At 38.1% G+C, this 27351-nt stretch overlaps 1 protein-coding gene across 6 annotated transcripts in view; it reads left to right on the top strand.

Moving 5' to 3' along the window:
- Positions 1-26006, top strand: part of LOC128993980 (potassium channel subfamily T member 2-like) — a 329633-nt gene extending 303627 nt beyond the window's left edge. For 5 of the 6 annotated variants that reach the window (XM_054418134.1, XM_054418135.1, XM_054418133.1 and 2 more), the window contains 7 exons: positions 1388-1593; positions 12863-13060; positions 14579-14732; positions 15586-15705; positions 19748-19915; positions 21523-21677; positions 23279-26006. In XM_054418134.1, the coding sequence (XP_054274109.1) occupies positions 1388-1593; positions 12863-13060; positions 14579-14732; positions 15586-15705; positions 19748-19915; positions 21523-21573 (897 nt within the window). In that variant the 3' untranslated portion in view covers positions 21574-21677; positions 23279-26006. The remainder of the gene's footprint in view (positions 1-1387; positions 1594-12862; positions 13061-14578; positions 14733-15585; positions 15706-19747; positions 19916-21522; positions 21678-23278) is intronic. The other variant, XM_054418137.1, reaches the window with a different exon arrangement.
- Positions 26007-27351: the final 1345 nt, after the last annotated feature.

Genomic DNA, 27351 nt, shown 5'->3' with positions numbered 1-27351 from the left:
AGATAGTAAAGGTAACACGTCCACAATCTGCAAGGGAACGTGTTTTACGTAGAACTTACTACTTATACCACTCTCTTTATATCTTACTACTTGTTTACCATGCAGCTTAAAAACGATTGAACAATATTATTTGGTATAGTAGCTTTCAAAACTATAAGATTTAGTGAGCTGTAAATAATGAAGGAAAATTGTCTGTTGTTTTGAATGGTGGTAGCAGCAATACCGTGCAGGATCCTAGTATTTTTATTTTCGAGAAATGATTTTCAAAATATCATCAAACAAATTTTTTTGAATTTTTATACCCATCCAATCATTGTAAAAATTATTTTACTGTGCATGTAAGAATGGAATATTTTTCTATCAGATTATTCCCTTTCATCATGATTTGAGTTATGTTAGTAGCATCACATAATGCGGGTATATGCCATGATTTTTTAACTGGCGAAAGAAGCCGACCTTAGGTGTGTGCAAAAGGTGCGACCGCACAGGGCCCCGTGCTTCAGAGGCAGCCCATGGTGCAAATACAAAAAGATTTTTAAAAGTCTGTTAATCCTAATTTTACATGAATTGTGTCAATTATAAAAATAGAAAATTGGAGAGAGTATTAATACTAACATTATGCATTGAGAATTTATTCATTAATATTGTTGGGATAAGGCCTACTAATTATTTGGTAGTAAGAGAGTCCCGCTCAGAGTGTTTGCACTGGGCCCCGTAATACCCAAGGCTTGTGGGAATGACAATCAAACCTTTTAGAATTAGTTTTGTAAAGTGATACAACACAGTAATTGGGTTTGAGCATTGACTTGATACTGTATTAATAGTCAAAGGTTAACTGTTTTGTTTATATATATCAAAGGAAGTATTTTTTGTATTTTATGTTTACTTCAGAATGATTGCATAATGAAAATAACACTCACAAATGTTCTATATGAATAGGAAAATAATTTATTTTGATATTATGATAGGGAAAAGAAGCTAGTTTAAAATTAAAACGTTACTTTTCCAAGTTAGAAATATGTAAATACATTATTATCTTTTTAAAGATACTCGTTAATATCACTATAAGATTATAATCACCTTTAGTTATAGATAGTCACCTAAGTGGACATCCTCTTTAAATTTTGTATCAAAAATCATCATAGAGCCGCGCCGACTTAAAATACGTGAGCTTGACTAATACAAAAGTTTACTTTATTGACATTATTTCATATTTAAATATTCAACTGGTTTTAGTCAGGAACTAAGCTCTTTTAAATTATTATTTACTCATTTGTGGGCCCCTGGTTTGCTATCGCTATCGTTTTATCTAATCAACAAACAATACTGAATTGTCAGTATACACATACAGACAATTATTTTCATATAATCCTAATTTGTATTGCAGTACTCAATCAACGTCGGTGATGAAGCCAAGGACAACCATGCGGAGATGATTGAGAGAGCAGAGATTGCGAATCTCGTCAGGTCTAGGATGGAGAGTCTAAACCTTCCTCCGGTAGATTACGATGATGTTAGTGAGAAAAGATCAAGCTTGTCCTATGTAATCATCAACCCCAGCTGTGATTTGAAATTGGAGGAAGGAGATATAATGTGAGTTGAATGTTAAATGTTAATCGGCTAAGGTCTATGAAAGGATTTGTAATTTGATTATTTGCTTTTCTTTTTTTAGCGAATTTCCCAATAGAGAGCTATTACCGTAGTACCTGGGACCGATTTACTTTTTATTTTGAGGTCCCTAGAGGTAAAAAAAATCATCCGTTCAAATTCATATTTTAAATATAGGTATATGTGCATGTATATACATATGTATATATATACACTAGCTGTACCCGCGGGCTTTGCCCCGTTTAACTTCACAAGTGAGCTCGTTCGCATGGCTCAATCACGTCCTGGTTGAAGTTCGTTCGCTACGCTCACTCACCTTTAGGTTGGAGCTCGTTCGCTCCGCTCACTTGCCTTCAGGTTAGCTCGTTCGCTACGCTAACTCGCTTCCAGGTTGAAGTTCATTCGCTACGCTCACTCACCTTTTGGTTCCAAATTGGCTCTAGTCATAAATTTAAAAAAATAATAGTGCTGCACCCTTTTGGTAATCCTTGTAACTTTAATGCTATTGAACATCATAGAACAGAACCAACTTGTGTAATTGAAACTAATTGAAACAGTTGTTAAGAAATTCCTTTTAAATATGAAAAATCATAAGGTTAACATGGGAACCTCCAGAGCCACTGGGGCGGAGCCCGAAAGCCCGATCAGAATTAAAATTACTTAGTTTCTTAATTACTTAATCGGTGTACCGAATTTCAGCCTCCTAGGTAAATGGGAAGTGGGAGAATTAGTGATGAGTGAGTGAGTCAGTCAGTCAGTCAGTGAGGGCTTTGCCTTTTATATATTTAGATATGTGTCAGTTATCACGATAACTCAAACAAACATGATCTGATTTTAATTAATTTTTTTATAAACGTGTAAACCTACATTTTTATTTGAACAAGTTTGCCAACCAGCATGATAAGACTATGGAAACTTTTTAATATATATACAGGTATATACAGTATTTATATATTGTATAATTATATTATATATATATTTTATATATAGCCTATTATTAATATTATATTATATGTTATATATTATATATATTATAATATATACATTTATTATTATATATATTTATTTTTATATTTACAGGCATAGTTGTGATATTCACCAGCTTTTCACTTTGGATATTTGAAAATAATTAATTAATAGGATAGTTTAAGTAGTGAGTTTTTGGGTGCACGAAAACAATGAAATGAAATGAAATGAAATGAAAATGAAATGAAATGAAAATGAAATGAAATGAAATGAAAATGAAATGAAATGAAATGAAAAATTCTTTATTTTACCAGGCAAAGTTAGGGCCACATGGCCCTCTCTTACACTTAACCTGACAAACTTAAATATAAATAAATAAAAATACAATGACATTTCTTAATCTAATATAATGTGACGCAAAATTCTAGGGGGGGAATAAACTGGTATTCACCAAAGTCAGGCTAGGCCTACCCCTAGAACCGGCCACACTCAAATTTCTTCCCCGGAGTGCTCAGAAGGAGCCGAGAAAAATCCAGGGGTCGATACGAAGTTGTCACGGCTTTGACTGATCAATTTATTTAAATTTAATCGAAGGCTCAGAGCTCTAGAAGCGCTCAGGAAATCCTGCAGACGCCCAGTTGGAGCTATATCATCCCAGCCTTCGTAAAAGTGTTTTGGAGAATTTTGCCTAACTTTTGAATGACTCTGTAGGGCCAACGAGTATTCAATCTTAAGCCAATATGATTCAATTACTCGTAATGAACTTTAAAATAATTAGTTAAAGACGTTGGTAATCGATCTAATATCGAATGTAAGGTAAAACAATTCCTACAGAGTCGTCGGGGCCTAATTAATATAACTGAACGGATAATTTGGCGTGATGTGATTTAAAATAAATTCAATTCTAATATTCGTGGCTGATTGTTTAAATCAGCCTGCTCCCAAGACTTGATTCTTTCACCCGCCAAAGACGGGGTTTAGAACTCAGACGACAAGTCTCGGGGTATTAAAACGGTGAAAACGAGATATAATTTAGACGCGATAATTATTTGTTGAGCGAACGTAGAAATCGTAATTTCGAAACTAATTAATTAAAATAAAATATACGATCGCCACCGCTAGTCACTGGCAGGCAGGAACTGGCGGGTCAAGACTCGAGTTGAGATATTAAATTAAGCTAATTCGTAATGGAATTTTAAGAAAACGAAAAGGTATGATAAGTAAAGTATGCGTAAGATAAAACAGAAATAACGTATAACGTAAAACGTAAAAAGGGGCCTAACTAGTATGGTAGCTAGCTAACCTTCGTAATAATATCGTAGTGTCGTTGTCGTGTTCGTGACTCGCGCGAGCTAGTCGGTGGTCAAACAGCGAATAAACTTTTCCGGCTCAAATGGCTCAAATCATGATTTCCTCGGTCGAGGCTTAATCGCTCTGGTGGTGAGTTCGAGAACTAGCCAACAGCTGATCGGAAATTCACCTGTTGAGCCGGTCTAGTTGTCGTCTGTCGTTGGTCAACAAACACCATTTCGAGGTTAAGTGATGTTGTCATCGGCGTTAAATATTCGTAAAATCGGTCGTTTTAACTTTATTTGGTGAAAAGGATTGCTATTATGAATAAATATGTAGTTGTGGGTGTGTTCGTGTACTTCACTGTTATCAAAAGTAGGCCTACGTTCTTTGGCCCATAGCCCAAGCTAGGGCCAACACATAGGCCTAGGATTAGGATGTTGTGGATAAAAATCGGGTAAGTTATGGTGTTTGTTGACTAGCAATACGTTTTTTACCCCCCTTAAAATTTGGTACCTTACACCCCTTACCAACTTCAGTAAAAAAGAAAAAAAAATCTTAAACGTAGGGTTCGGACGGGGTCGGAATGGTCTCGAAGAAGGGGTGCCTGTAGAAGTCGTCGTATTCGTTCGTATCGTATCGTATCAACCAACGGGAGGGATATCACCAGCTCCGTCGGGGCGTGCGTCGGAGTTCGTTGCGTTGTTCGATCGGCTTTTCGGTTTCGAAAAATTCCTACGTCGGGTCGGGCGTCGTCCACGAGGCACGTCGGCCACCTCCGATGTGAGGTGACTCACCACGACAAGGCCCGATTGGCCGTCGTTCGTCGCGGTTGGCCTCGATGCGTCATCTTTCCGGTCTCGGCGAATTAGTACGTTGGGACGTTCACGAGGCACGTCGGCCACCTCCGATGTGAGGTGACTCACCGTGGCCAGGCCCGTTTGGCCCTCGTTTGCCACGGGTTGCCTCGGGAAAGCGTCCTTTACGATAAATTGCGTTACAGGATTTCTGGGATACCTCTGTTTGACTGGGGTTGCAATTGCCCTGAGCCACTGCGTCTGCTCAGTCAACGCCGACTACCCCTAATCGTTGTCAAACAGCGGTATTTCGTGTTCCAGAAATTCTGCGAATTTCGTGTTTGTTTTCCGTGTAATTTTGAAAATTTTAATTTCGTGGTTGATGTTGTTGACCGGAAAGGGCGGGGGGACATCTTCGTTGTGGAGGTTTCGTACTACGGTGTGTACTCTGACTAGAGCGAGGTCAGCAGTACACCGAATGCCGAGTACCACCTCCACACTTAGGCCCGGGACGTGGATATCCCGCGAATAAGGTTGGCCAGCAATCGTCGTCTACTCGGTATCGATCCGAAACACACGCTGCGTTGTCCATTCGTTGGTTGACGTCAGTCTGGTCGGGTACGACGCCGCACGTCCGAAAGTGACGTACGATCTCCAATCAGACTGACTGACGAGCCGGTATCGACGAGGGCGCTGAACGTCTCACCTGAGATGACCACGTCGACGAAGGGTCGGTCATCTCTGGGGGGCGTTCGCGGCTGACGGTTCCCGTGAATTGCGTTACAAAGCTTAGCGAAGGTCGTACGGCATTGGGTAAATCGTTGCGTCTATCGAACGGTACGTGGTGATCGTGTTCCGTCGTTGGACCGGAGATCGTGATGCGCGACGGAATATCTTGCCTGGGCGACAGGCGGTAGTCCAAGATATCGATGTCACCGTCGGGTTCATCGGCTGACCGGTGCTTCCCAACGGGTTTCACAAAGACTCGCAAAAGTGTTTGCGAAGCTCGGCGACGCTACTCCCAGTTCCCAGCTGATACTTCGTCATCTCAGCTATTACCGTCTGCTCAAAGTGTGGATCCAACCGACGCGCGGGTCGTATATCGGTGATCTCGGTAAGCTCTCCATCGTCTAAGGCATTATTTCGGGAATTTCATCGTGGTTGTTGTCTTCAACGTTTGAATTTCCACCGTGTATATCGTTACGTGGCTAATCGATAACGTATCGGGTCGAGTAATGGTCGTCGTAGTAGTCGAAGTCGTCGTATATTTCGTTCATCTCGTCATTTCGTTTGAATGTCAAAGTCAAAACCGTGTTTTCGAGTCCAAATGTTCGGGCGCCAGAGATGTGACGCAAAATTCTACAAAACGACAGTACAAGGACGTGAGACCGAGGAAGCTCAGTCCCTGTTCGGGCGCCAGAGATGTGACGCAAAATTCTAGGGGGGGAATAAACTGGTATTCACCAAAGTCAGGCTAGGCCTACCCCTAGAACCGGCCACACTCAAATTTCTTCCCCGGAGTGCTCAGAAGGAGCCGAGAAAAATCCAGGGGTCGATACGAAGTTGTCACGGCTTTGACTGATCAATTTATTTAAATTTAATCGAAGGCTCAGAGCTCTAGAAGCGCTCAGGAAATCCTGCAGACGCCCAGTTGGAGCTATATCATCCCAGCCTTCGTAAAAGTGTTTTGGAGAATTTTGCCTAACTTTTGAATGACTCTGTAGGGCCAACGAGTATTCAATCTTAAGCCAATATGATTCAATTACTCGTAATGAACTTTAAAATAATTAGTTAAAGACGTTGGTAATCGATCTAATATCGAATGTAAGGTAAAACAATTCCTACAGAGTCGTCGGGGCCTAATTAATATAACTGAACGGATAATTTGGCGTGATGTGATTTAAAATAAATTCAATTCTAATATTCGTGGCTGATTGTTTAAATCAGCCTGCTCCCAAGACTTGATTCTTTCACCCGCCAAAGACGGGGTTTAGAACTCAGACGACAAGTCTCGGGGTATTAAAACGGTGAAAACGAGATATAATTTAGACGCGATAATTATTTGTTGAGCGAACGTAGAAATCGTAATTTCGAAACTAATTAATTAAAATAAAATATACGATCGCCACCGCTAGTCACTGGCAGGCAGGAACTGGCGGGTCAAGACTCGAGTTGAGATATTAAATTAAGCTAATTCGTAATGGAATTTTAAGAAAACGAAAAGGTATGATAAGTAAAGTATGCGTAAGATAAAACAGAAATAACGTATAACGTAAAACGTAAAAAGGGGCCTAACTAGTATGGTAGCTAGCTAACCTTCGTAATAATATCGTAGTGTCGTTGTCGTGTTCGTGACTCGCGCGAGCTAGTCGGTGGTCAAACAGCGAATAAACTTGTCCGGCTCAAATGGCTCAAATCATGATTTCCTCGGTCGAGGCTTAATCGCTCTGGTGGTGAGTTCGAGAACTAGCCAACAGCTGATCGGAAATTCACCTGTTGAGCCGGTCTAGTTGTCGTCTGTCGTTGGTCAACAAACACCATTTCGAGGTTAAGTGATGTTGTCATCGGCGTTAAATATTCGTAAAATCGGTCGTTTTAACTTTATTTGGTGAAAAGGATTGCTATTATGAATAAATATGTAGTTGTGGGTGTGTTCGTGTACTTCACTGTTATCAAAAGTAGGCCTACGTTCTTTGGCCCATAGCCCAAGCTAGGGCCAACACATAGGCCTAGGATTAGGATGTTGTGGATAAAAATCGGGTAAGTTATGGTGTTTGTTGACTAGCAATACGTTTTTTACCCCCCTTAAAATTTGGTACCTTACAATAAAAACACATATTTAACACATCAAGTACAAGTTAACAAAAATTCAATCTATTTAACTAATTAACTAATTAAAAAAATAGTAATTATTATAAATTAATAGAATATACAACAGAAAAAACTTTCACACTCTCACACGCATACGCACCAGTAATCGCGCAAAGACGCAGAAGCCCTAGGACACGCCAGCCGAGACCATTTGCTCAAAGTAGAGATTTTTTAGTGCCGCCACAAACTGGGAACGTTTATCAAGGGATTTAATGTGTAGGGGTAGGTTGTTCCAAAGACGGCAAGCGGTAACAACAAAAGCCCTGTCATAAGCGGTGGTCACATGATGAGGTATACGCAATGTGATCGAAGAAGAACGAGAAATTCGTGAACTACCCTGAGACACAAATTTAAAATCTGATGTAAAATATTTCGGGGAGCCTGATTTCAAAATTAAAAAGACTAATGACAAAATTTTGATGGATCTTTGATAATTTAGTTTCAAGATGTTTGCCTCAAGGTAGTATGGTGTGATATGCTCCATACGTCGCAGACCATAGACAAATCTCAAAGCGTAATTCTGAGACCGCTGGAGCATATCCGCCTGAATCACAGTCATGTCGTTGATCAATGAGTTGCAGTAACTGAAGTGGGGCAGTACAAGTGATTTGATCAAATGAAGTTTTGTGTGTTGTGGCAAAAAGTTCTGCAATCTTTTCAGTGAATGTATGGAGGCAAAAACCTTTTTTCGTGTGTCCGTAACTGCTGTGTCCCAAGTAAGTGAAGAGTTGAAAGATATGCCAAGATTCTTTACATTGTCAAAGTAGGGCAGTGCTTTGCCACCGACTGTGATTGGATTTATTGAGTCTAAGTCAATTGAAGGGCGAAGTCGAGGGTGGCAGATTACAATCGGTTTTGTCTTTTCGTGATTTAGTCTCAGTCCATGATTCTCAGTCCAAGTAACTATTCGGTTAACGTCTTCATTGATCCTTCTGACACAGTCATTTTCGTTGTTTGCAGTAAAATAGTCATAGATTTGTAAGTCGTCAGCGTACATGTGGTGTTTACAGTTGGTCAAGGTCGAGTTTATGTCGTTGACGTACAGTACAAAGAGCAGTGGTCCAAGGATTGATCCTTGGGGCACACCGCATGTAACAGTCATCCAGTCTGATCTTGTGTCACCAACCTCCACACATTGCTGCCTATCTGACAGATAAGATCTCAGCCATTTAAGAGAATTCTGGGAAAACCCTATTGCCCTTAATTTCTGCACCAGCAAGTCATGATTAACACAGTCAAATGCTTTGGAAAAATCAAACAGAGTTAGAATCGTTCCCTGTCGACGCTCCATAGCAAGTCTAATGTCTTCAGTCACTCGAAGGAGTGCTGTTTCTGTACTGTGCGCTGATCTGAAACCAGATTGATAGTCAGATAGAATGTTATTTTCAGTGATGAATTCAGTGATTTGACAGTGAACGATCCTTTCTAGGCCTTTAGATAGAGCGGGCAAAATACTTATCGGCCTGAAATCCCCAACTAGAGTTGGTGCTGAGATCTTTTTTAGGGGACGGACAATGGCAGACTTCCAAAATGAAGGGAAAGAACAGTGCCTCAAAGATGCATTAAAAATGAACGTGATAGTAGGAAGGATTGCGTAGAGGATGTCTTTGATAAAGCGGATAGGTATCCCATCAGAACCGACAGCATTGCTTCGGATTCTGCGAATAGCCATCAAAACATCAGACTGAATAACTGGTTTGAAATTAAACTCGGGATATCCCAGGTGCGGGGTTGGAGAGCTGACTAATTCATTCAAGTAACTATTGACTTTGTGCTGATTGGTATTTTGACTGCTAGAAGAAAAGTAAACGTTTAACTCATTTAGAGGGATGTGTACTGGTTGAGAATCAAATTGTTTCCCAAGCCCAAGACTTTTAACTTTACGCCATAAAACTCTCGATGGCTGTTTTTGATTTTCAAAAAGTGCATGAATGTATCTGAGTTTGGAATTTCGCAAAAGCTGTTTAACTCGATTACGAAGATTACAATATTGTTGTTTTAGTTCGATACTGTTGGAGTGCCTAGCTCTTCTACCTAAGCTATCACGTTTAGCCATCAAACCTTTGATTTCAGGGGTCATCCATGGAACAGGCCTTCTTTTTGTCACGCGCTTTGTTAAGACGGGAGCATGTTTGTCAAAGAGATTTAATATGGAAGAATTTAACTCATGAACCATTTCATCGACGGAATTTAAATTTTGAATGAAGTGCCACGGAGTTTGTTGAACGTCTAACATGAATTGTGCAACATTCATATTTTTAAAATCCCGATATTTAATAAGCTTTGCTTTGGGCTTAGGAGATTTGATTGAGTACACACAGAAAATAAGGTCATGTTTGGATATTGAAGGGACTGGAAGCTGCCCATGGTGAATGATATCTTGATGATTGGACACTACGATTAGATCCAAGAGGGTATCAGAATTGGCAACATGATGTGTGGGATCGAGTGGAAGTACAGTTAGGTTACATGATTCAAACAAAGTAGTCAGCTGTCTGTGTTCAAAGTTATGAGTCGATGATAGTAAGTCAGTGTTGAAATCACCCATGATCAAAACATGACTGTATCTGAACATTTCATTAAGCAAGGCATTTTCAAAATTGAGCAGATGCCCTGATCTTGGTGGGCGGTAGCACACTCCTAGTAACAGCGCATCTGCTCCAGATAAACTAATCTCAATTAATAGGAATTCTGGCCCAGCCGAGTACTCCGATGGTGAAGAAAAAATAGTTTTGAACTTTAAATCCTCCCTGATATACACCGCAACGCCACCGCCCTGTTTACCAATCCTATCATTTCGCTGCAGCACATTTCCAGGGAGAGACACCTCATTTGAATGAATACTCGGCTTAAGCCAGGATTCAGAAATGCTAATCAAGTCAAAGTTTCCAGGATAAAAGATTTCTCTAACCTCATCAATGTGAGCACGCAAAGACTGGGCATTGATGTGCGCCGCTTTCAGGTGTTTAGGATATGGAGATAAGGAGCGAGAGAGACAATCAGCGGTGGACAATGTAGGGTGTAGGATGGGGGAGGGGGGAGAGATAAGCGGGTCGCTGTGGCGAGCACTATGCGGCTGTGGACTCGCTATCCCGGGTCCACAGGTCGCGACGTCACGACAGGCGCCCCCAAAACCACTGCACAAGGCGCGATCACTGATACACACTCACACACACACACACACATACATACATACTGAAATTAAAGAAAATCCCTGTACAAAACAAAACAACACGCTTGTGTGGCTCCGCTAAAAAATAAACAGAAAAATATGACTTTGTGCAAAAAATAATAGAATATACAGACTCAAAACTAAATAACAGATAATTCAAAAATGAAATTTAACTATACTTTGAATTCAATTTCCATATAAATCTAATATTCTCCAGTATAAGCACTAAATATGTATATAGTGTATATATTTTTAATTACTATTAAATGCATTTCCGTTTTTCTATAAGTTTATGGGAAATACATTATTGATGGATACTTTAACCGTGCAAAATAATATCCTCATCACTAAAATAATAAATATAAATAAATTAGCAATAAATTACGAATATAAACCAAACATTGACTTTTAAACTTTAGTTCATTTAACATAACAAATAAACTACATAGTACTAAATATTGTCAGACTCAGAATATTAAAAAAAGGAATAAAATATATATATACATTCATACCCATGTTTCAGTTAAACAAAAATCATGCAATTTCTACGGTGATTAAGGTATCCAATAATTAATTGTGTAAAATATTCTTGCATTTGAACATTGAGATAAAGTGATTGTACCTATACATTTAAAAATTACGGGAAAAATAATAATGATAAAAATATATTAGTGATTACATATAAATAGCTGTGGGAAAAAATAGGCATGACAAAAAATAAATGGTTTAAAAGAAAAATACTGGCAAATAAATCAAAATAAAACCTTAACTGTCACTTGAAGTAGAGTTTTGGACCACAGCTGGTAGATCGGCCAGACGTGTCGCCACCTTCTTCTCCCCGCTCTTGTCGACCCAGAGCACTCTGCCATCCTGGGTCCAGACGTTTCCCACGCCGAACCGTGCCACCGCCTGCTTATACACCTGCTGACGAACTTGTGTCAGGTCTTCCTTTATTGTGACGCCGGTCCCCTTTAGCCGCTTCTTCACGTCGAAGACAGTCCGCCGGGCCCTGTAGGTGCTGAACCGGACGATGATGGGCCGGTGCCGCTCCCTGCCGTCAGTTCCCGGCTCCTGTAGCTTGCCGACTCTGTGGGAACGGGAGATGGCGTCTTTTGAAAGCTCTACTCCAAGCTTGTCACGGCAAATCTTAACCACTAGGTTGTCAGTGCTCTCATCCTTCGTCTCCTTGACGCCAAATATTCGAATATTTTCCCTCCGCTGATACTGTTCCAGCTCATCTGTTCTTTCTGCCAGTCTGTTGTTTACTTCATCAATCTTCTTCTGTAGGCTCGTCACGTCGTCCTGTAGCTTGCAAATTTCTTGGTTGAACGAAGCCAAAGCTGCCTTAACGGCTGTCTTCACCGCCCTCTGCACGACCGCCTCAACCGCAGCAAGCAAGGCCGGGTCGATGTTGTCATTGTTGGAGGTAGTCTGCTTAGGCATTGTTGTGACAGACGAGGGCGGGCTGGCGCTGGTGGTTGGAGACGGTGCTGATAAGGAGCGTTGGACGTTCCGCTTCTCCACGGCAGATAGCAGCACTGACTTGCCCTTATGTCCTGACCGCAGGTTCGGAGGTGACCGAATCATGAAAGTCTTAAGTTAGGTTAAGTTCGTATATTGTGCTTTAAAACGCTAATAAAACACGTTATTCACAGTACTCACTATTAAATAGTTAGCGGCACTTTAAAAAAGTATAGTTGTTATAAAAAGTCAATAGTCACTCACGTAATAACTAAAATGTCGTCAAATATAGCGGAGCTGAAACGAACGCGTGTTCTACTCTGACAAGTTCATCCCCTCTCTCCCAAATCACAACATCAACAATAAGAAGGCTCATCTAGTTACTGACCTTAGTGACCCCGTCATCAGCCGCTGCCGACATGCCATGTCATCACTGCCTGTGTCGAACTATAGAGAGTGTCTAACAATCAAGGTTCTACCGTAGTATTTGTTTGATATTGATAATTGTGTAACATAAACTTATTTCATTGGAAGTAGAAAAATATATAAGTATTTAATATCCAATCAGTTTACATAGGCTAGTGCTAAGTAATCATCATAGCTAATAAGTCTGTTAGAACTGTTTCAGTTTACTCATTTGTTAGGTCTGTGATAATTGTTGCACTTTACTTTGCTAATTCTATGATAAATATTTCAGCTATTTGGTGAGACCGAGCCCGTTCTCCGCTCAGAAAACATTCGAGAGACACAACAGCAGACGCAAGTCCAACATCAGCTTTTGCTCTCAAGCTATCAACCTGCCAGGCTCTAGACGGGGCTCAGGCATCATCTTCCCTCCACCACGGGCCCCACCACTAGTTACTACCAAGGCTAACTCACTGTCACTTCCAGACAGGTAGAGCAGCAGACAGATTTACCAAACTATTTATAAACAACTGAAAATTTAATATAACATTTTTTTTATTTGTATTTTTACACTATTAGCATTTTTTAATTTTTTTTTACATAGTCTGAGGGATTGGTCCAAACCTTGGTCTAGTCCACGTTTTGATAGATAGAATCATTAGTTGACAGCCCAATTACAAGTAACATCAGGATTCATAAACATCATAATGACAATCTTAGTTGGAATGTTGTAATCAAACCAGCAACCTGAGGATTTTGAAGGTGAGCACTGTAACCACTCGGCTACCCAGACAAGTTAGGGTTGGCTTAGTCCATGTACAGGCGGATTAAAGCCCTCCACACACTATCGAACATGCTGCCGGACCTGACCTGACGACGGACCCATCATCCAACCTGACAATGTCGTGTGTTTCCCACACACTGTCGAGCATGTTACCAAACAAGTCAAGTATAGTATCAGTTTTGAGATGGATTTTGAGACTACTGTATAGGTTTGTGCTGGATTTTGTGTTTGAAATGTTAAAAGAAGAAAAATAGGCGGTGTTGGTCAAATGAGTGGCTGTTAGAGCGAAACTAGTTTAGCCTCATGACTAAAGCGCTCCTGGATGTACTCGCCATCAATGAGCCACAAGACTTTAAAAACGCTTTTCCTAAAGAGGATATTGTACCCCTCTTGTGACTTGTGATGTTTATATTGTATGTACGCACATGTTTGTTACAATACAGTTTACTTTTGACATCCCAGTACAGCTTTAGATCTCTATACAGTTCAATGAACTCTGACCAGAATTGTTTATTATCATTAAATGACATTATGGAAAACAAGTGTTCACAAGTACTTTGGGGCAATAACTTCACAACACAACTCACTCATACAAATACAAGTCACTACTAAAAACTGTGGTTAGTCGGGCGATCGACTTGATGGTTTCCCACACACGCTCCAACATATCAGGCGAACGGCTCTAGTTGGGTGGTTCTAAAAAAACGTCGCACTAAAACTACAGTGGCCTTTTTCCATTTTTAAGTTGGAGTTTATATACTTACTTCCTTTGCTTTCTTAACCACCTAATATGGGCATACATTAACAAAATCGGTTCAAAAGCCTTTCTACCTTTAAAAAAAATCATTTTGATTACTTATGGATGGTTTACCTAGCATTTTATGTTCAAAAGTGATTGAGTTTACCAAAGACTTGATACTGACACAGTATATCCCGTATATACATTTGAAATAAAGTGTTTCCAGCTTCTGGGGATCAAAAACAAACAGTGGTGCCAGACCTGGATCTAGAAAAGATAACCAGGTGTAGACGTGTAAACTATTTTCCTAGCTATAGAGACCTGACATCAAGATTTAAATATATTTTTAGCTATTCAATGAAAATAAGTAAAATATAACTGCTGTGTTTCGAGACGATTCAATTCGAATCATTAAAATAAAAGAAGGTAGACATAATTACGTTAAACTTGAGCATTTCATCAGCGTTTAACTCATTTGTTGACAGTCCAACCGTCGCTGGGACATTCCGAGGAAGGTCCAATTCTCTGAGAGTGGTAGACGACATTCTGCTCAGAAGAAGCAACTCTTTACGCCAAGGTTTGGTGCAGACGACGCGGAAAAGCAGTCTGGAGGAAATCGGCATCGGACTTCACTACCCGGTGAGTGTTTTGTTATTATTTTCATTGTCTATGTCGATTTGATTATCGAAAATTTATTATGGACAAATGTTGGTTCATGATACTTTGGTTTGCTTCTTACTATTTTATAGTTTTTAGGAGCTTTTTTTGGAATTGTAAGTTCCCACTAGTTGCCAAGTACAACAACATTTATAAATATTTTTTATTGGTTTATTTTTTTTCCATATATTTTTTAGTGTTTCAAAGACAATAATATATTTCATTTTCATAATAGCCAATGGGGGTTTTAATAACAAATATGCCGTTGATGGATTTGAGTATTTAATAGACTTTATATGTTAATCATGTCATTTCTCACTGTCATTCTAATAACACTCTCACACAAACAAAATAATGTGCAAACAACATTTAACACTAAAAATTAGTTTTTTTAACAATAATTTTATGATTTGGTTCCTCATATTGAGTTCTCTTATAAACAAGTTAGCATGAAGCAAAAAAAGAAATTGATTCATGCTTGAAAAAAAAATTACCTGTAAGGTTAAGTGTGAAAAAAGGCCATGTGGCCCTAAATTTGATTGGATGTATAAAAAAAATTTCATTTCGTTTTTACAAATAAATTTTTGTTTTGAATATTTTCACTTGCATTTAATCAAATAGTAATAACCAGTGAGATAGGCAAAGTCAACACGAAAAAACCATTTAATCTACATTTAGACTAACCAACCGTCCAGTAAAACAAAAAAAGAGGATAGATGTCCCATCCTTTCTTAAACAGAATTTATTAAACTTTTTGTGAAAAGTAAAAAATTTTGTTTAGCAACAGTATGTTTTCAATCATCCTGTTCGACTTCATGTTCACATAATTTTTCAGAGACATCAACCATCCTTTTTTAATTCAACCAATACCTTGACTTTGGAGGTTCCATCTCTAGCCTCTCTCGATACTTGTACCCGAGTGATGCCCTCGAGTCGTTCGACCGGCCGGCTGATGGTAGGTCCGACCCTGGAACATGTAGCTGCAAAGTGGGAGTAGTCAGTGTTTGTTGTACGGATCCTTGAGTAATTCCCTTACCTGTTGATTAGATAAACCCCATTGGTGTTGTAGATATTAGGATGTTGCCTCAGAGAGTTATAGTAAAGGAAACACGTAGTTTGACCTTATATAGAACAAATGTATGATCTGTAAGTTTTGTAGGTACTTGTGATTTGGTATATTCAGGGCCGCTTTTATAAATTTGCCCAGAAACAAGATTCAAGTTTCTTGGGGACAAAAACAAGGTGGACCTTCTAGGTGGAACAGGGGGAGAGGGACACAATCATCCCTCAGGCCCATAGTGCATCACATGCAAGCCGGGGGACTGGGTATATTGTTCCTTAATTCCAGTAAACGCTCAGCAATCGCTCTTACTTCTCAATTTGGATCTGTAGTTCAATCCACTACTGTGCCACCACGCTGCCACGTACCACTAGTACCACAAGAAAAATCCTGACATTTTCAGTTCTCCGACTAAAAATAAGCACTCAAGTGTGTATTTAGTCAAACTTTAGGAGTTTCTGAGATTTTTTTATCTGTTGTATATAAACGTACAGTAGTTATGATATTAGGAAATTCAAGGTAACTTAAAGTTTTACAATTGTTTTCTGATGCAATGTTTTCTAAAGTTTGACTCTTGTTCCATGGTCCATTTTCTATTCCAAGAGCACTCGGTTATTCTAAAATAATTCCATAAGTGTTGTATGTATTGTATGTCTTATCCAGCCAGATGATTCAAGTTTTATAGCTATTGATTTAGTACAATGTACTTGCATTCGTCTGTTCCAAAGATGTATAAAAAATTAGCATAAGGAGAAATTGCCGTCACAACGCTAAATCCAAGGTGCTAAACCATTGAAGATCATCTTGCCTTCCATGAAGACATAGCAATCAATCATTTAATGGGAACTGGGAACACCTAAGCTAGGTCCAGTTTTGAACCATCAAAAAGCTACTGATGTACTCAGAATCGAACCAGCGACCTTTTGATTGTTAGGCGAGCACTTAACACTCAGCTACCCAGCCAGTTAGATTCAGGGTGGAAAAAAACCTAAAAAAGTCCAACAGGAAGATCTGACGAAGCAGGTCAACCAGTGTAAATAAATTTAACTAAAATGAAACCATAGTTAAAAATACAATGTACAATGTATAATTTGTAAATATAATACCTGTAAAGCTTAAATGTCTTGTTAAATAATAAGTGTTGTTAGAATAGAAGTTTTATCATCTTCAGGTAGCGATTGTGTGTGTTGAAAATGGATTGAATGTATGAATTGTGATGTATGTTTAGTGACATGAGATCTTTCCAAAAAAAGACGACTTGTCAATATGGTTTACATATGTAATATTTTTGTAATGGATGAAATTCAATTGGTAATCAATTGAGTTGTATCTACCTACCATATTTTGTTGTATTGGTTCTGAGTGGTACTTTTCATAAATTGTAATCCTAAACGATTTGCAGGGTAAACTCCTCAGAATTAGGGGTTGTCTCTGTTTAGTTAACATTAAAATTTCCCCGCTGCAGCAAACCTGCAGACTAAGCGAATTTCCATTTTCCTGACTGGATTTATACTAAAATATTCTCTTACACTTTACACTATAACAGATTTATTTCCTGTTTAAATAACATACCTGGGGACCGAGCTTTGCTCGGGGAAAATCTTTAGTTTACTGTGAAAGCAGTCTTAGTATTGCAGATATATAAATCCCAAACTCCAAACTGCTCGCCTTTACTACTTCCTTCACTACTTCCTATGAAGCGGACCTGTTTTCCTCCCTACCCATTGCATTTAAAGATCGCAGATACCTTAATCCAATCGTCATAAACAGTTCCCACACTCCGGACAGCTCGGCTTGACTACTTCCTTCACCACTTCCTACGTCGTGAGCCTGTTTTCCTCCCTCCCCATAGCATTTTAGGATTCCAGATACCTTAATCTAATCGTCACAAACAGTTCCCACACTCCGGAGAGATCGCCTTGACTACTTCCTTCACCACTTCCTACGTCACAGACCTGTTTCCCTCCCTTCCCATAGCATTTTAGGATTGGAAATACCTTAATCTAATCGTCATAAACAGTTCCCACACTCGGGCCAGCTCGCCTTGACTGCTTCCTTCACCACTTCCTACGTCGCGGACCTGTTTTCTTCCCTCCCCATAGCATTTTAGAATTTCAGATACCTTAATCTAATCGTCATATTATCTAATCGTCATATATATCATGGGGAGCGAGCTGGTGTAGTGGTTAGAGCGCGGGACTTCAGTCCCTGAGGTCCCGGGTTCGATCCCCGCCAAGTCACCAATGGATTTTATCTAAGTGATAATGCCGCAACCCCTAGGTCTAGCCTGAAGTAATGTGAAAAACAATCCCAGGCTCGTGCCTAGCGTCCTAGGACAAAAAAAAAAATCTAATCGTCATAAACAGTTCTCACACTCGGAATTCTCGCCTTGACTACTTCCTTCAACACTTCCTACTTCGCGGACCTGTTTTCCTCCCTTCCCATAGCATTTTAGGATTTGAAATACCTTCTAATCGTCACAAACAGTTCCCACACTCCGGACTACTCGCCTTGACTACTTCCATCACAACTTCCTACGTCGCGGACCTGTTTCCCTCCCTTCCCATAGCATTTTAGGATTGCCAATACCCTTATCTAATCGTCACAAACAGTTCCCACACTCCGGACAGCTCGGCTTGACTACTTCCTTCACCACTTCCTACGTCGCGGACCTATTTCCCTCCCTTCCCATAGCATTTTAGGATTGCAGATACCCTAATCTTATCGTCATAAACAGTTCCCACACTCCGGACAACTTGCCTTTACCACTTCCTTCATCACTTCTTACGTGACGGACCTGTTTCCCTCTCTTCCCATAGCATTTTATGATTGCAAATACCTTAATCTAATCATCATAAACAGTTCCCACACTCCGGAGAGCTCGCCTTTACTACTTCCTTCACCACTTCCTATGTTGCGGACCTGTTTCCTTCCCTTCCCATAACATTTTAGGATTCCAGATACCTTAATCTAATCGTCATAAACAGTTCCCACACTCCGGACTACTCGCCTTGACTACTTCCTTCACCTCTTCCTACGTCGTGGACGTGTTTTCCTCCCTTCCCATAGCATTTTAGGATAGCAAATACCATAATCTAATCGTCATAAACAGTTCCCACACTCCGGACAGCTCGCCTTGACTTCTTCCTTCATCACTTCCTACGTCGCAGACCTGTTTCCTTCCCTTTCTTTAGCATTTTAGGATTGCAGATAACCTTAATCTAATCGTCATAAACAGATCCCACAGTTTGTACTGCTTGCCTTTACTAGCCTACAATGTATCGAGCAATCTTCAGTATAATCTTTGCTCAATAGTAACAAGTGATGCTTTCCCATTTGTACTGTATTTGTAATTTGCTAGTTTACTGTGGGTAGTTGCCTTATTATGAACACATGCTACAACTTCAAGTCTTTTGTTTACTTTTTCCTTGTTATTTAATTCAACCTAAATGGTTACTAAGCAACCCATAAGACTAATGTTAAAAAAATGTGACTTTCAGTTTCCTTTTTCTACGTAATTAGATGTTTGTTGGCAGTTCTAACTGCATGAAACTCGTTTTTAGGCCAAAAATAAACTATTTACAAGATTTGAAGAAAATCGTCAGGGCCGTTTTCGAGATCTTTCTGCAAGCAAGCAAGCAAGCAAGCATACATACAAGCAAACATTGCTCGTATTAGAGCAAGCAAGCAAGCAAGCAAGCAAGCAAGCATACATACAAGCAAACATTGCTCGTATTAGAGTATAGGATTAATTTTAATGTGTACCTACTTAAGTTTGCTGCTACAGAAAGGATTGAGGTGCTTTTTTTATTGAAATTTTGATTGCTTAGTATGAAATCAACAAAATTGCCTAATTAAGAGCTAATTGAGAGCATTAATCTCTCAGAAGCTGTTGATGCAACGATGACTATTATTCTTTACAGATTTGTCTTTACAGATGCAGCCTATTCAGCCGGCGGCCATGCCATCTCAGATGTCTACGGAGAGTGCTGGTATCAAGATAGCACTGAACGGAAGCATTGGATTAGAAGTGACACCTCCGGAAGAGAACAGCTCCCCCTCGATATCCAGCAACACGGGTCTACTAATCTCTCCTCCACACCAGGTAGAGTAGGCCCTCTGCTATTGAGAAGCGTTTTGCTACAGATTACGCGATTTGCTAATGAGAAAGCTCTAATGAAAAGAGGTTGTTTGTTATCAAAGAATCATTTTCTTATTATTGTTAACTAGCTGTACCCACGGGCTTTGCCCCGTTTAACTTCATAAGTATTCGCATGGCTCAATCACGTCCCTGTTGAAGTTCGTTCGCTACGCTCACTCACCTTTAGGTTGCAAATTAGCTGTTGTCATAAATTTTAAAAAGTCATCCCTTTTATTGTTTATAATACTTTGATAAAGGTTTTTATGTTTTAATGTTTAACATTGGAGAATTTAAACGTTGCTAAGTGCACAGGTGTGCTGCGATTGGGGTTTAATACATTTGGACTTATTCAAAAGTAAAATAGTTTTCTGTGCTGCACTCTGTAGAAACACTGTGGCACTATTTCAAATCATGACTAATGCTAATACAGAATGTTGTAATTATTCAAACCTACAAAACAGTTGGTGAAAGTAAACATCTGCTTTTAAATTATATGTATTTTTTAACATTAGGTAAATGGAAAGTTCCCTTTAGAAAGGAATTACGACCTAAGGGCAATTTATGAAATAATGGATAATTTTGCGCAAGGATTCTCGTCATGACGAACATTTTAAGTATATGGTTTATGGGGGTGTGACTTGTAGTTTTCTCAAAAGTTCATGGGTACTTTTGCCTTTATATATAGATTATTATTGAACAATTTAATAGCATGACCATGAATAAGTCACTTCATCCCAATTTTGAGATAGAAAGGTGACTACACCATTAATATATTTAGAAAATATACCTATATGTATGAATTACAATAGTCTAATAGCATAGACAAAGAGAATGAATATAGACCGTCAGCTGTGCTACGGTTAGCATAAGTTCTGGCGTCCACCGCTAGGTTTGCCGTGTAGTTACGGCGCACACCGCTGCAGTGTCTGCTGGTCACATACGGCTCTTGCGCTCCTCGCCTGCAGCGGTGTGCGCGTAACTACAAAGCACTCCAAGGGGTGGGCGCCGGAACCTTCCTTTGACAGTCTATATTTATTCTATTTGTCTATGCTAATAGTCAGTTGAGATTTTTTTTAGATTTCAAAGTAACTAGGGCTAAGTAACTAAATAGTGTAGTCTATACTACGAAGTCCAGGGGTTACAAAATGGAATTTAATAACTATAAAGCCTGCCAATGTAACTAGGGTATTACGTAGCCAGTGTATGCAGAATCATTAATTTAAAAGCTGTCATTAATTTAACTGGTACTGGTAATGATGATGATGTCAATAATCATTAAAAAGCTACAGATTCTCTTACATTAAATCGCCACTTTTACAAAAAGTAAGTAGGCACTATAACTTGGCCACCAGCTTTATTATATAGTTATACTACACAACTTTATTTATTATCTTTTCAATTTGAAAAGATTTCAGAGAGATAGTAGAGCCAGAAGTAAGCTTACAAATCTCAAGCTAATACAATTTAATCTTTGTAAATTTCACCATCCAAAAATTATTTATTTCTAAAAGAGTTAAGTCAAATATATCTATTGAAATTTTAAAATCATGAGAATTACTGCGTTTTTGCAGATGCCGAGTCCCGCTGCCTCTACAGAACACCTACAGGGAACCATCGTATGATATCATCTCATGTGGGGCAGGAGGCTCAGCAGTGTAGTGCGCAACAAATGGCTCTAACTCACTCCTCGCTCCACCACACCACCTCAACACGACACCACATTCAGGTAGTAAACTGCCTCTAACTCACTCCTCTCTCCACCACACCACCTCAACACGACACCACATTCAGGTAATAAACTGCCTCTAACTCACTCCTCGCTCCACCACACCACCTCAACACGACACCACATTCAGGTAGTAAACTGCCTCTAACTCACTCCTCTCTCCACCACACCACCTCAACACGACACCACATTCAGGTAGTAAACTGCCTCTAACTCACTCCTCTCTCCACCACACCACCTCAACACGACACCACATTCAGGTAATAAACTGCCTCTAACTCACTCCTCGCTCCACCACACCACCTCAACACGACACCACATTCAGGTAATAAACTGCCTCTAACTCACTCCTCGCTCCACCACACCACCTCAACACGACACCACATTCAGGTAATAAACTGCCTCTAACTCACTCCTCTCTCCACCACACCACCTCAACACGACACCACATTCAGGTAATAAACTGCCTCTAACTCACTCCTCGCTCCACCACACCACCTCAACACGACACCACATTCAGGTAATAAACTGCCTCTAACTCACTCCTCTCTCCACCACACCACCTCAACACGACACCACATTCAGGTAATAAACTGCCTCTAACTCACTCCTCTCTCCACCACACCACCTCAACACGACACCACATTCAGGTAATAAACTGCCTCTAACTCACTCCTCGCTCCACCACACCACCTCAACACGACACCACATTCAGGTAATAAACTGCCTCTAACTCACTCCTCGCTCCACCACACCACCTCAACACGACACCACATTCAGGTAATAAACTGCCTCTAACTCACTCCTCTCTCCACCACACCACCTCAACACGACACCACATTCAGGTAATAAACTGCCTCTAACTCACTCCTCTCTCCACCACACCACCTCAACACGACACCACATTCAGGTAATAAACTGCCTCTAACTCACTCCTCTCTCCACCATACCACCTCAACACGACACCACATTCAGGTAATAAACTGCCTCTAACTCACTCCTCGCTCCACCACACCACCTCAACACGACACCACATTCAGGTAATAAACTGCCTCTAACTCACTCCTCGCTCCACTACACCACCTCAACACGACACCACATTCAGGTAATAAACTGCCTCTAACTCACTCCTCGCTCCACCAACACCACCTCAACACGACACCACATTCAGGTAATAAACTGCCTCTAACTCACTCCTCGCTCCACCAACACCACATCAACACGACACCACATTCAGGTAATAAACTGCCTCTAACTCACTCCTCGCTCCACCAACACCACCTCAACACGACACCACATTCAGGTAATAAACTGCCCCTAACTCACTACTCGCTCCACCACACCAACTCAAAACAACACCACTTTCGGTAATAAACTCTAGATCACAAGAGAATGATATAGTCAAGTTACTAGAACTCACTATTCAATCACACCATCTGTAGATTTCATAATATGGTATAAACACTTTTTTTAAATAACTTCTTGATCAGCAATTTTAGCAACAAACTTAAGTACCTTATCGACACAAATAAAATTGTTCCCAATTCATTATTTATTATTTACCCCAATTCACTTTTGTAATCTAACATTTATGGTTCCAGGTTTGAAATCTACTAGACAAGGCACGCAGGAAACAAAGTAACCAAGGGAACAAATAGAATCGGACTGTAGATACCTCAGTAGCGTAGTACCACTCTACACTCCGCACATTACCCGTCTGCGATAAACTCGTCTTGTACATTCACATAACTATGATGCTCAATCAGCTGATCTATAAACTCAAGGAACATTTTGATTTGTACTTCATTTTTGTTTCTCGATGTAATTGGTTGATCTTTAATTGTAGATAGTAATATCATAGACTAATCAACACAAGTAGACTCCTCATCCCATTGTACATTTTGAAGCTTGTTTTTTGTGTCTAGTTCATGTACGTCCACACAGATCGCTAGTGTAGAAAAAATTTTGTTTCTATTATTTAAGGGTTATTTTCATGATTTGTGCTTTACTATTTGGTTATATGACTAGAAGACCAGTTATTGTTTATGATTATGCAGTTTTATTTGGTTAAATTATGTTTTAAATGACTGAAATATCAAGAAATAAATTGTAAACAAAACATAACCTCTACAGTTGGACGTACAGAACTAACAATAAAATTGGCTTCAGCTGTTCCATAAGGATGACAAATCTACTAAGGGAGTATGTTTTATCTATGGTAATATTATAGATTTGTCTACTTAAGTAGCTTTTATGTTTAAATTTTTGTTAACATTTTTTGAGGTTATGTGAAATTTTTATCAATTTTATAGGATTTTGATTGTTAAATTTCAATGTATTTTCAATTTATCACAAATGTTTGTGGAATGTACACCAATACATTTTTTAGTGGTTTAAAAGTTCACCAAAAATAAATACTACAATATTCTGTAACAATACTGAATTTATGAAAATTTAATATCAATCGAGCTAGATGCTAGTAAAAATTGTTGAGTTGTGGGTTGTTGATAATTGGATGTAACAATATGTCACAAACTGTCAAGTTGTATACAAATTAATTTATATAATTTATTTTTCTAGTTTATTTCATGGTGTTAACCTCATTCATGACCTGTTGTATGTTGTGTTAGATCTATGATGTCTATAAAGACAATAAGACTATGTTGTGTTTTTCTATCTAAAAGTATATTGTAAATGTTAAATTTTATAAATTATAGAAAATGTTTCCAAAGTGGGTAGACGCTATTGTTTGTGATTATTGTTGTCTAGTTTATATCTGTCCTGTATTTGTGATTTTTATTATTTAACAAGCTGGTTAGCGTTCCAATGATAAAGCGTAAAATGTTGTGTGTAGTTAGTTATTAATTGGTCTGAATAACAGAAAAACAATTAGTTGTAAAATATTATTTATTCTTGATTTGGTTCTTAAACTTTCATTATTTTTGTTTATTTCCATCAAAAATTTAATGAATCTCTTTCTTTACTGTATATTCTTTTTTGGCAATATAGCTATTACGCTTAAATTATGAAGTTACCATTAATATCGAGTTTATAACTATGTGTTATCAGATTTTATAAACCGTTATTATTTTCTCATTTAGTCATATATTGTTTATATTATCAAGTTTATCATTCCTATTAAATTTTACATTTTTTAAGCTTTTTGTTTGAAGTTACAGGTATTTCAATTTGTGTATAGAATACTAAGCATATTTTTAAAGGTACAGTACATAGTTTAAGTTTGTGAACAAGTTTTTTTTACATAGCAGGAGTTTACATTTTGGTTTGTTTTCTTAGCAGATTGTTCTTAGAACTACTTATCCGCTCGGTTTTAGACAAAGCTACCTTCTTTAATAATTTAGCTTAACCTAAAACAAACTATGCAACATAATATCATTTATTTGATCAGAAATTACTCGTTTTAATGCTATTCAATAGTCTGTTTTGAAGAACCTATAATTTATTTTACGTATTGAGCATTGACTATTAACATACTTGAATTTGGGAAGCTCTTTTGGTGCTAGACATTATCAAATTGTGTGAATAGTGTGGAAAAGTGTATTAACTGTAATTGTTTTGTTAAATCAAGAGAATAAACTATAGCACCTTCTATAAAGTTCTTTATATCGATTCAGAGAAAGCCTTACCCCACGAGTGATAAGACATTGTTTTCATAGTGGGTGCTATTCACTAGTTTTGCATACATGTACGTTTAATTCACTTTTAACTCATAAACTTTTTACTGCACATCAGAATGAATATAAGATTCTTTCAATAATTAAAAATATTTCTTTGTAGTTGTTAACATTAGTCGTAACTCATTACAGATAGTATTTAAACTTTAATACATATTTTTAATTACGTCGAGTGAATTTTTATTATCTTGTAGATATTTTATCAATGCTAGATGCAGGCTTAGAGAATTGATCTGTATAGTCGTATAATTTTAGCAAAGATAAGTTAAGATTTTCATATAAAGTAAATAATTCATCTAGGAGTTTTATAGTTGGTAAGAAATTTGCATTGTGTGATAATCAACATTTAAATAACTATGCTGTAAAAATTTAAATTATTTTAAGATTTTATATGATTAAGGATCTCTAAATGGTTGTTAAAGCGGCTGAATACTCATGCTAAATTCTACGTTTATTATTAGGCTTAAGAATTTTTAAGTTTTGTACAAAATCATGAAGACCTCAAAACAATATGATGTACAAATTTCACCAAACTTGAATTTAAATGGTACCTACATACAGTTTTGTATCAATTACAGAAATAAAAACTTTTTTCCAGGTAAATTTATTAACAAAACTTATAAGATTACTTGTATCACATTAAATCACTTTTTTTTAACTTATGTTGATTAGTTTCAATTCTGAAATAGTTGTCAATCTGAACACTTGACAAAATTATAAAAGGACATTTTACAGTAAAATCATACAAGAAATTCTCAGTAAATTCTATTTATAGTTAAGTCTTAAGAAAGCCCTCCATTTTCATGTTCTGCAAATTAGCTGAAAGGTAGTTTCAAATTTAACTAGGGAAACATCTTGTTTTTGAAAAGCTGGTGATTTGTAAGGTTTACACGCTGTAATTTACTGTTAAAATACAGTATTTGTGTTCATGTAATTTTTTTATCTCTTGGCTTCTTTAATACTGTATGTTAATCGAATGTTAACGAAAATATTTCATGAGCATTCAGCCATTGTCAGAATATAAATGTAGAATTGTTCGTGCTGTCTTTTCCGTTTGACTGTCTTGTATTCGCAGAAGGCTAGAGGTGTGTTTATTTTGTTATTTTATCGAGGCAACAATGACTCAGTAATTGGTAAAGGCTTTATATATATAAAATATTGGGAAGTTGCTGTTTAGGTGTTTTGTTCTCTGATCACCGAATATTTCACTCATCACTGTTGAATCTTTTTAAGAGAGTCTTTTCGAAATGATTGTACATGTACATAGTCATCACAGATGTAAAATTCACAATTTTTGTGCACCAGAGTAACATTTTCTAGCTATATTTGAAACCGTCTATTTTATTCACAGATTAAATTGTGTCAGCATGTCGATGCTGAAATACTTTTAACCTTGTACGTTCTAACACCATAGTTTATCATAGTCGTTTACACTAAGTATGTGTACAAATGAATTATTGTAGAGAGGGTCCTGTATACTGTATAGGATGGTAAAGTAAATATTTTTGTACTCATCTATTGTATAATTTGACTTGGCTGTGACTAACAAAAATGGAAACTTATAACTTAGCATACATAACCATATCCTATTTCTACTAATGAAATGTAGTCTTACATTTGCTGGCCTTTTATCCAAAATTTATTAGTTTAAGGACATAAATGTGCCATCTTGGGCTAAAGAAATGTCGTGACTGCTGTTAAAAAAATATCCGCTACAGTTTTGATTTCTATTATGGTTGCTGCTGATATGTGATTGTTTGTGTAAGGAGGTTTTTTTCATTAATTATTAATTTTACATTTAGGTTATTTTATTTTCTATTTGATATTGTGAATCTATTATTATGATTATAATGATACTTTGATTCTGACAAACAAAAATGTTGTCTAATATTCTACATTTATCTTTTGTCCTATTTTTAAACTTGTAAACACTATGTTGATTCCTAAGTTGCTTGGCTCAGATTTTATTATTTTCCAAA

This window comes from Macrosteles quadrilineatus, unplaced genomic scaffold (assembly GCF_028750875.1).
Source record: "Macrosteles quadrilineatus isolate MER2022 unplaced genomic scaffold, UCM_ALF_1.0 Scaffold_5__1_contigs__length_97177068, whole genome shotgun sequence".
In the NCBI taxonomy this organism is placed as follows: domain Eukaryota; kingdom Metazoa; phylum Arthropoda; class Insecta; order Hemiptera; family Cicadellidae; genus Macrosteles; species Macrosteles quadrilineatus.
This window is presented reverse-complemented; position numbering and strand designations above follow the sequence as displayed.